At 40.5% G+C, this 11,134-nt stretch overlaps 1 protein-coding gene across 1 annotated transcript; it reads right to left on the bottom strand.

The window, feature by feature from the left end:
- Window positions 1-247: 247 nt before the first annotated feature.
- Window positions 248-10,844, bottom strand: eif4e3 (eukaryotic translation initiation factor 4E family member 3). The gene is made up of 7 exons (XM_006784747.3): window positions 10,540-10,844; window positions 9,441-9,513; window positions 3,354-3,448; window positions 3,083-3,143; window positions 2,930-2,996; window positions 2,702-2,857; window positions 248-2,311 (listed from the first exon to the last, which is right to left on the bottom strand). Exons 1-7 carry the CDS (start codon window positions 10,722-10,724, stop codon window positions 2,265-2,267), a joined length of 684 nt encoding a protein of 227 aa, XP_006784810.1. The 5' UTR covers window positions 10,725-10,844; the 3' UTR covers window positions 248-2,264.
- Between the last annotated feature and the right edge of the window lie 290 nt (window positions 10,845-11,134).

The following is an 11,134-nucleotide window of genomic DNA, read 5'->3' as shown; positions in this document are numbered from 1 at the left end:
GGCCCATGGTCAGCTACTAACAACTGTATAAACCATTTAAACTGGCTGCTCATAACAGGCACGATCAGTAGGAAAACAGACAGCATGTAACTTAACTAAATCTAGGAATGGATCTGTGCACGGCCAGGAGCTGCACAGGGGATATTTACATCATATCTTGGGTATTAGACATGTTCAGAGCCCCAAAGTCCTAATTTCACAGTCGCTCGCTCCAGCTTGTTGTACAGTGCTCACTAAAGACAGGAGAAATGTTGCAGTGTTTATTGCCAAAACATTTCATACAAGTATTTAGACTGAGGGGGTCAGTGAACTTACAAGGAACTTTGCAGCAACTACTTGTGTTGTGAATGAGGTCATTTTAGATGGGTTGAGCCTTTCTGGTCTCTGAGAAAGTTTACTGAAAGCTACACGAGGTACATTATACAGATTATATGTGATAATGAGAATATCCATTGCATCCTTTAGCCTCTTGTGATTTTGAGGCCTGCATCTTATTTCCAAACAGCAACAGCAAGTTGTTCTCTTCTAACGCCAGTATTAATGTTAACAGCAGCAAACTTGCTTCATGGAAGGTCACAAAATTCATGACTGAAAAGCTGAGGTTATCAGTCATATAATCACCACCAGTCAGTATTTAAAATCAGGTCTTACGATTACAGGGTGTGTGAGGACTAAAATCAATGCGCTGCCAGAATGAATTAGCACAAAGTGGCTGAGGATATGCAAAAGCTTTTAATACACCGAGACATTCCCCATGAAATAACATTAATTTCCTTTAACGGGCCTGTTATTGATGTTTGTATTGTGCAAAATGAAACGCCGGTGATAAGCACTTCATTTTCGGCTCCATTTTATTTACTTTGCCCGTATCGCTGCACAATATGTTTACAAAGGACAAATTCTCCTCTCGTAACCATCAACCCGTCCAAAGTTGAACTATAAAAGTGGTGCTGACATACCAGAAGCGTTTCAGTAACTGAAGCCCTACACTGCAATAAAACCATGGCACGGGAACAGGGTTAGTGAAGGAAACCGATTGAGGCGCAGAAAAAAGGTTTGTCCTCAAAAAATTAAAAATACGAATAAAAATGTATGACTGGGACAGAATTATGACCTACAGTATAAGTGTAATTTTTTTCATCGATGTCGTGACAACTGAAACTTGTCATATCTGCTGTTTTTTTGCTTATTCATATTTTTTCCTTTTACAAACATTGCTAAATCTGGGAAAAGCAGGACCTTCAGTAACATTCTTCTAAGCCAATAATCCAGCCCCTTTCCCTCTGTGTGTGTGTGTGTTTTAATGGACACAGTCCAAGTAAGCAAACTACTAGATTTATTGGTAGGAGAAACAAGTAGAGGCAAACACCAAAGAGCCGAGCACAAAAATGTGCCATGTATCTCCCCCAAACAATCTATGACTCCGTTTAAGAGAGCGGGGCGGGGGTGGGGTCTTTCAACACGTATATTGAAAGAAATGTCCAACAGGGTGTGGAGAGGAGCATTGTTAGAGGCACCTTACAGGATAACGCTGTTAAAAAAAAAAAAAAAAAAAGATAAAATCACAAGCCAAATATGCAGGCTCTGAATGTCCTATCTGTGCTATATGACAGCTTTATAACTAGATAACATCATAATGGGAACTGGCAGCTATGTGCAATATCTTTGAAATGTTACCCTGATTTCAGTTTGATGTACACTTGATGAAGATTCAAGAAACCAATTGGGACATTCACCTCCATCCAAGTGGCAAATGTCCAGCTGAATACAAACGACACCTTCACCATTAAGATACAAGCTCCTTAAATGGCAGGAAAGTGCTTTGGCACCGAAAAAGCAGACTTGATTAAAACACGACATGAATGCATACGTCTAACATACACAACAGCTGAATCTAGCTAGGTTAAGTAGCTGCTACCTCTACCAGGAATAAAATTGCGAGGTCCACAGTCTGTGCACATGACGGGACCATGGTGGCAGTGCAGTTCAGTGTAGCAGGAAAGGCAAAAAAACGACGTGAAGTAACGAACTCGGGGTGAGATTTACGCTGGATAAACATTCTCTCGAGAGTTTCGAGCTGTTAGGACCCACATTTAAATGAAACAAGGCATCAGTCCTTAAAAGTTATAAAAATAGATTGATAACATTTCCTTGTTGAGAGCAAAATAATATCCTCGATTAGGTTGTGGACAGCGCCTTCACGCCAAGGCAGGAACAGAGTTCGGGTTAGAAAAAAAAAAGGGGGGGGGGGGCAGCAGTAGAATCTAATGTCTTGAGCGTCCTCCCTCAAAGGCATGATGCTCCATGTGAGCTGAAAGACACACAAATTTAGATCACTACACACGCAGGAAACAGAACTCAGCTACAACTTAAACACTGTCACTTAAATAGTGTAGCTCATTACATTTTTGGCTTCAAATATGTAACAGGCAGAGACAAAAAGAGCCCATCTCAATGTGTTATGTGAAGCAAGTAAGAAGGCATATGGGGGGAAATTTGCTGCCTGATCAGCCTACAGCCATGCACCCTTCTTAAATCATTCTGTGACATGCTTACATGTTCTGGTTTGGTCCTTCAAGTATGCACAGTTTACTCTTATTCTCTCATCTACCTCATACCATAAAAAGAGTACCTGCTTCCAACTTTAAACCTTTAGCGTGAATTCAAAAGTACAAGTGAAACAATAAACAGGCATACTTACACTTATAAAAAACAGCTTTAAAAGATATGTACGGGAGCAGCTCATAAACTTTCCCCAAGATATTTGCTTCATTAGCGAGAGATGCATCGCTATTCCACACCTGTACAACATCTTCCCGATCCCGGACGCTAACGCTGACGCCAACCACCTCATCATCTGTCAAAAAGAGAAGCGATGTTAACAGTAAATCCACTTATGTGATTTATTTATTTTAAGAACTAAACAAACCTGAGGCGCAGTAATCTGCAAACTGCTCTCCAATAGTAGCGAGTAACAATTCTTTCCAAACTGCAGACTGAAACAGGAAAAAGGCAGAAAAGCTCATGAATAATTCAGATTTGTTTACATGACGGCAGCAGATAATCAGAGGGCGGCACATACAGTGCTTTCTTTTGGTATTTTCATCTTCCATACGCCTCCCTTTGCATTACTCTCTTCTTCCCTGTTGTGTAAAAGATTAAAACACGTTACTGTGCAGCCTATTAAATAACAATGTGGAAAACTGTTATGACTGAACACTTAAATATAATTTTACATTCATGGGCTTTTTAAAATCATGATCAGGTAGTATTATACAGCAGCTGCTGTATAATACTACCTGATCATCTCTACACACCCATGAATACTGGAATATTGACAGTTACAGACTCACCACAGCGGCCTCCGCTCTCCGCGCATTAAGTGATAGCTACATCTCAAAGGCAGGGCTGTGACTGGAGGGATGTTGTTGTATACACTCCAGAACATCTGCAAACAGAGAGAATAATAATAATAATAATAATAATAATAATAATAATGGATTGCATTTATATAGCACTTTTCGGGACCCCTCAAAGCGCTTTACAATGCCACTATTCATTCACTCTCACATTCATACACTGGTGGAGGCAGCTACAATGTAGCCACAGCTGCCCTGGGGCAGACTGACAGAGGCGAGGCTGCCATATCGCGCCATCGGCCCCTCTGGCCATCACCAGTAGGCGGTGGGTGAAGTGTCTTGCCCAAGGACACAACGACCGAGACTGCCCGAGCCAGGGCTCGAACCGGCAACCTTCCGATTACAAGACGAACACACAACTCTTGAGCCACGATCGCCATGTCAGAAGCAGCTCAATAATGGCTGCTCTTGTATTGGAGTTTTGTGGCTGGCACAGAAATGGACATTTGATCATGATATACATGGAAGGACCTTTTAACGTCCGTGTTCTCTGCTAGAAAAGCTAAGTCGTATTTAAACTGGCTTTAAACAAAGTATCTAATACTAAATTATTCACTAGAGCTATCAGCAGAATGAAGAAACAACTGTTATGACCTAATGTCCAAAACATCTCTGTCGATTTAAAGCATTAGTAGCATTTTACATTTTCGTGCATCTAAAAAGAGGACTGGTTACAGAAAGGGAAACCAGTGAGTCCAGTAGGTTCCAGTGTAGATCTGGGAGGAAAGCGGAGGCAACCCTCTAAGTGAAGGTAGGGCCTTGGAGAGCCACGTGCCTACATGCCAATGACTGGATGGCACAGTTGTGTGGTGGTCAGCAGTGTCGCATCAGAGCAACAAGATCCTGGGTTTAAATCCACCAGCACGCTGGGATCTGTGGAGTCTCCCTGTTCGCTCTATGCTAGTGCGGGTAGCCCCACAGTTTCTGCACATGCATATTGTTGGTGATTTGAATTTGGCCTTAGACTTAATGTGAGCATGAATTGTCATCCTTCTCAGTCCGTCTGTGGCCTGTCCAGGCTGTGCTCATTCTGTAACAGCTGGAATGGGCTCCTCCCCCGTGCAACTTTGAATTTGATAAGTGGAAGGAATTGGATGGATGGTGCATCTATGTGTTGTATTATATAGATATTAGCTGGATTCAGAAACAGACGTGAATTGCAATAGTAACTTCTCTCATAAGATGGTGTAGTGAGCCAGTGTGGCTTTCAGTGCATACGCAGGCCAACGTGAAACACGAGAAACAGGTAAAATGTCAGTGGGACACCAAACAATGTCTGCACCTGGAAGGCAACCCATATCATGACAAGTACAAACTCCCAGAGGGGAAAGAAAAAAAACTAAACAAAAAGGTTGTAGCAGACTCCCACTGCTGGAGACAGCGCTTGGAGAGTAAAACAATAAAAGGTGATGCTGTCAAGTTACGCTTTATTAATGTAAGGCTATGCACTTGCTGTTAAGCTAATGGTGTGGTACAAATACAGAATATGTGCGTAGTTGTAGGTAGCTGCTTGATACATCTTTGCAAACAAAAAGAAAGATCCCACTTTCAGCATCAAGTAAAGTGGTTAATACATGCGGCTTACAGCAGGACTATACTTCCATATTAAATCTGTGCTGTAGGGTTGTTGTAACTGCAAACCCTCCTGAAACCATATACCACAACTTAGGTGTAGCCTAATATGCACCTCCATAGAAATGTAACTGCATGCTACATCAATGTAGCGCGCAATGCCTGCAATTGGTGCAGCTGACTTCTCTCTTGCATTTCTAGCTACTTTACAATTTTTATGATTAACTAGAAGCAAATTATCAACTCACGACTAATGTTTTGGAGGGAAAGCTGCAGAGCAACCAAGACACACCACACATGGGTATAAATGCTAGCACCAGTGTCAGCACCTGGCACCGGCTCTACATCGATTGAAACATCCCTGGTTCAAGAATCAGAGGAGACACGAACACGGCCTCAGAGGCTCACAAGTTGGTGTACTCCTAGAACTGTTCTGAAGCCTGGATACATACATCTGGTGTCAAATCAAACATCCATCTGCTGTGGGGACCCCAGCACAAAGTACCTCAGCGTAAAAGCCACAAAGCTGAGTCACAGTGAAGTGTGCTCACATACAGTGATAAATGATTTAGCAGGCAGTAATAAATGAGTGAACATAAATGGACAGTTATCAGCTGAACAGCAAATCTGTTTTAAGTAACTACGTTTGCTTTCATTGTCCGTTTGTTCTCTTTTTTATTTTTCCGATAAGACCGACTTCAATCAGAAAAAGGCTGTAGCTTTTTATTAATTAAAAAAAGGACTGCACCACCTAAAAATCGTAACAAAGGCTGCATTTTATAAACTAAAGGTTTCTAAGAAAACCCTGGCCCCTGGTGGTGGAAACTTACATTTAGTTACCTTTGATTAAAATGAAAAGTGTAAATGCTTAAATATGGTGAGCTGATTTCTTTATAGGCATGTCACTGATAAGAAATACAATAAGAGTCAGGTAAGCTGGTACTTTGTGCTTGACAAGGTTCAAAAAGGGGTGACAACTGATTTGTAAAAGTCACGTTGGGAACGCTTCCTATTTTGGAAAAGAGCCTAAAACATGGTCATCCAGATCTGTTCAAAGAATCCAAGCTTTCAATTCATATTAACAACATACAGAGTGTTATTGTCATCCTTCTCGTGTCATCCCAAAATACTCTTTACCATTTTGTTTCAAACAGCACACACTGTTATTGTGACCAAAGGTTAAATGCTAGCAATGTCGAATGTTATATAAATGCTTAAGCTAATGGAATGACATTAACAGTTAAACCTCATATTAGTGTCATGTCAATAAAATATAATACTACCATCATTATTACAGTTGTTATTGTTGTTATCATCATCATCATCATTCATACATTACTTTTTCCCCATTTTTCTCCATTTTTCTTTAGTGTTGTATTAAATTGTGTTCAAGAAACAAACATATTGGTATCAACTACTACATTTCTGGTATAGAGACATCCCCATTTATTTATAAAAAAAAAAAAACAACCCTAAAAAATACCTTTCTGCAATGCTACAAAAACAATTTCTCTCTCTCTCTCTCTCTTTTTTTTTTAATGACTTCACTGTAATTTACAGTTTATCATTTTAGCCATTATACATGGAGCTGCATTAGTGCATTCCTTAGTGACACTATTTTTCAGCTTTAATTAATATTTGATATAATATACACAAACACATGAATGCACCAAATCTGCCTCATCCAGGAGAAGCCAGAGTGCAAGCCATCTTATTTTATTTACATTACTGTATTTGTGATACTTTATTTTGGTATTTCAAAAGAAATATGATTTTAATATGACATGAAGATACAATGAAACAGTTTATTTTTGACAGATGTACACAGTTAAACTATTAAGAACGTTGCGATTTCTACAATGGAAACCAATGAAATCGTTTTAAAAGACCTGTTTGTTTCCCTTGTGGATATTTGTTATTGTTCATTAATAAGACAAAGACATACATTTTTTTGATTACGCCTAACAGATGGAATAATTGATAGAAAACTTGATTACTAAAATAACCAATAGCTGCAGTCCTAATCCAGTCCTTTCACCAACTCAAAATTTTTGATAAATAAAATGAAAAATGTAAAATGGGACAAAACCCTCTCCCAACACTTGCTAAAGGAAAAGTGGATGCTACACAGTGATAAACATGACACTGTCGCACCTTATTCTGAGACACGTGGCAGCCATTCAACTTAAACCTAGATACCTTTTAAAAAAAAAAAAAAAAAAAAAACAACAACACATGAAATGGTAAATTTTCTCAGTTTAAACATTTCACATGTTTTCTATGGTGTCTTGTGAATAAAATGGGGGTTTATGAGATTTACAGTTTATGGCAATCTCCTTTTATTTGCATTTTCCACAGCTTGTGGGGGAAATTTGAGGAATAAATTAGGTCTTAGTTTGACAAGCAATTCCAATTGGATTTCTACAGACATGTTTCAGTCCACCTGCTCTGCCTGCCCAAATTGGGTTTCAAAGTGCCTTTCAAGTCCCTCACTATGCAAAGCACAGCGGCAGATCCAGAGTGACAGACATATTTAGCAGAATCCACGTTGCTACCAACAGAGCCCTGTGGAAGACAACATAGAGGACAACAGTCTGCAGACAGAAACTGAAATAAATGTATCTGCTGCCACTTTTGGAAGTGGCTTCTAAAGAGGCAAAGCTGGAGGAACCAACCGGAACAAGACAATTTATCAGGCTGTTTCACCAGCATAGCTACATGGACACCGATGCCAACACTGGAACGGCAAATTATGCAGACAGGTTTGTGACGTCTGGCTTTACATTTTGATCTGATCACTTGCAAATATGGAAAAGGCACACTGATTGCAATTCATATAATCCTTCCTCTTTAAATGGGTGGGCTGCCCAGGCATTCTAATATCCGCCATGTATTTGGAGGCTTACTGACCAGGTTGTTGCTGCGGTAAGACCGGCTTTTTAGCTCTGGAGATCCAGTGAGCTGCAGGGTTACCAGCCACAGCTTGTAACTGGTGAACAACTGATTCATGTGACACAAAGCCAAACAAACTAACTTGAGTTGCGACATCATGACTCCTCGTGGTGAACGACAGAGGGACAAGCACACGCTAACAAACTTACAGTGAAGACAAAACTCAATAGGAAAAATGAGACAACAGGGGAGAGCAAATAAACAGAGTTCACATTATTAAAATGGAGCAATAATCATAATAATTATGTTAATACTGGCAGACACTGATAACACGAATAAGGTAAAAATAGAATCCTTGTTCTCAGTTTAATTTTTTTTTTAATGTGTCAATTTTTCCATCTTCAGTTACACAGAGATCTCGTTGTGTCACAGATTGCCTTGCACTGCGTTGCAGAAGTGCTGTTCTGTGATATCATCGTTAACATGAGCAACGTAATGCTTCTGTGTATCGCGAGCGTCTCTTCCATTTCAAATAATAAAAACAAACAGTCCGTCCTAAAAATCTAATTTAAGAAACAAATCTGATTCGCCTGAACAAAGCTTCACACCACTGCAGCTGTAATTAATGGCAACGCATTCTGCACGCTGCTTGAATTTCCATACACAAAACTCCAGAATGAGTTCACACTTTGTTGCTTTTCCCAGCTGCTTGATTCAAACTCCATTGAACTATACAATCGTAAAGCCTGATTTAGACTTCTGCGGGGAATCTTTGTAGAGCCTTCGATGTCATCTACACAAGTTGCCCCATTCCGATGGTCTCAGCAGCCTCCCTCCGGAAATTTGCAGACATTTATGAGTGCTTATATTGACACTATGATTATTATTCTTTATACTAAGACAATGACTGTTACTTCTCTTACTGAAAAACAAAACAAAACAGCAAAAAAGTTGCCAGAAATTTAAAAAGGCAACCCACAGCCTTGATCAGGCCAACAGTGGCTTGTGGGCTGCGTTGATGTGTATCTTCTATAAGGAGGTACATGTCAGGTTATGCTGTAGGGTTTCAGATGGGTTTGCAGTTATGACTTAAGGCATAGATTCTTTACTAAAGTGTAAATCATCAATAAGCCTCATACAATAAGTTTAACAGCACGTTGCACGCTGATATTCCTGATAAAAATAACACAGCGTCTTCTCTTCATTTACAAAAGAAGCCTTCAGAGCATCATATCAAAGCACTGTAACCAACACGAACATGAGCAGTAGCTACCGTCAGTCACATTAGTGATATTAATAAACGATAGGTTTGCACATACAAGTAAAAAGAAAAAAAAAACTTTAGTATAACACAGATGGCTGAAATGCACTTCATAAAAGCTGTCAGTTAACTTTGCACTGCACTTCTAATGTTTTGCACCCACCGTGGCTCTAACCTGCTCGCTCCCTTACATCACAGAAACTCTTCTCAAATGGCTCTGACTCTTAGCCAAGTCACGCACTTGATCTCTTTGCTCCTAAGATGAAAAAACTCTTTAAGCTGGCGCCAGATCTCACCTGAACAGTTTGCACTGTGTAGATCTTCTTCAAGTTGGACTCACATTCTGCTGCTGTGGTGCCGGGCAGTGACCTGCAGGAACACATGAAACGACTTAATGTCAATACAATACGTTTAACAGGGAAATAATGGTAATATTTAAAAAGCTGACACCAGATATGCTTGATGCAGCCGCTGTTATTATAAAGTACTGCTGAATAAGTTTCACTTGCTTGACTTTATAGACAAACAAAGACTGAGTAACATGTTACAGAGCTTTGTTAGAAAAAGAACATAAAAAAGGATAAATGAAAAACCAAAACACTATAAAAGAGACCCTATTAATATGCGCATAAAGTCCAATATATACGTTGATAACATACAAACGTATATTTTAGCAGGTAACTATTGTATGTGTGTATTGTTTCGATAATCTGGGTGTTTTTCAGACCTCATTCTTTTATATAAAACTTCTGCCAGCAAATACATACGTTAAAAGTGTTATTATTAAAATAAATAAATAAATCAACAATAACCAGCAGAGTATCCATGATAAACATGGGATATTCCCATGACCTCATAAAAAAGAAGCCATGCGATGTTTAGGGCTGCATTTATTGACGGCTTAGGACGAAACTGCACCGAGCAAGGGTTCCTATGTAGCAAAGCCTTGCAATAAAAGATTAGCTGCACTTAGCCGTTTGTGAAAACAACGAGAGATGAGCCTGGGCTCTTTAAAGGCGTCGAGGTTTTAAAGAAAAGTGCAACAACTATCAGTTTCACCCCAAACCCTCCCTTCTGCGCTCCCCCCTGCTGAGAGAAGCTAATCAAAGTAACTTCTGCTGCACGTCTGAATGGCTAAAAGCTGTCAAGGCGAACTTGTCCTGTGGACTGTGGGTGACTGTCAGGACCCGGGAACACAACAAGGTCGCGTTAGATGCGAACACTTCTCCCGCTATATTTTGCTGCGGGAGGCCTCCGGGAAAGCTGTGGCCTTACAATGATACCCCTCTCCCCACCACCCCTCTTCATCTTTTTTCTCTTTTCTTTCTTTCTTTGTGCTCGTGCCGGGCTCAAAGCTCAAAGACAACGCGGAAGAAGACGCAGTAATATCACTACCTGTCCAGCCAAAACGTCCAAGGCGAGTGCAGAGGCAGCGTCGCCGTGTCTTCTTCTCGGTGTTTCTTTGTGATGTTTTCCAACTCTTTCTCGTCGATGTCTATGTTGTTTTCGGAGGAAACCGTCTGGCCGCTCAGGGCGCCGCGGTCCATCTGGACGTCCGTCTGACCCGCAGGAACCGCCATTTCACCGGGCTCGGAACTAAAGTCGTACGTTATCCCTGTATGAAAGGACTTGATAAAAACACCCGGTTCGCCTTTATCTGCACTTACAGAAACACACTACCGCTTTTCCGCCCACCGACTGCTGACGTCTCTGCGTCACTGGGCAGAAACGTCGCCGTTGGTCCACCCAGGAGATGAGGGAAAAAGGATGAGAGCTCACTCGGCATCATTTTCGGGTGGCCCAAATATCTAAATAGCGGTCACGGAAGTACAAGGGACATATCAATAATTTAATATTAGTTTGCATCACAGGGGGCAAAAATATATTTTTGCGATAATTGTAGAACAGGGACAATTTCAATTTGTGTCTACAGGGGACATGGCTATGCTCAGTACATGTATTAAACCTACCTGTTATGGTCATTTGAAGT

This window comes from Neolamprologus brichardi, chromosome 5, assembly GCF_056152115.1.
Source record: "Neolamprologus brichardi isolate AB-2024 chromosome 5, ASM5615211v1, whole genome shotgun sequence".
Classification (NCBI taxonomy): Eukaryota; Metazoa; Chordata; class Actinopteri; order Cichliformes; family Cichlidae; genus Neolamprologus; species Neolamprologus brichardi.
This window is presented reverse-complemented; position numbering and strand designations above follow the sequence as displayed.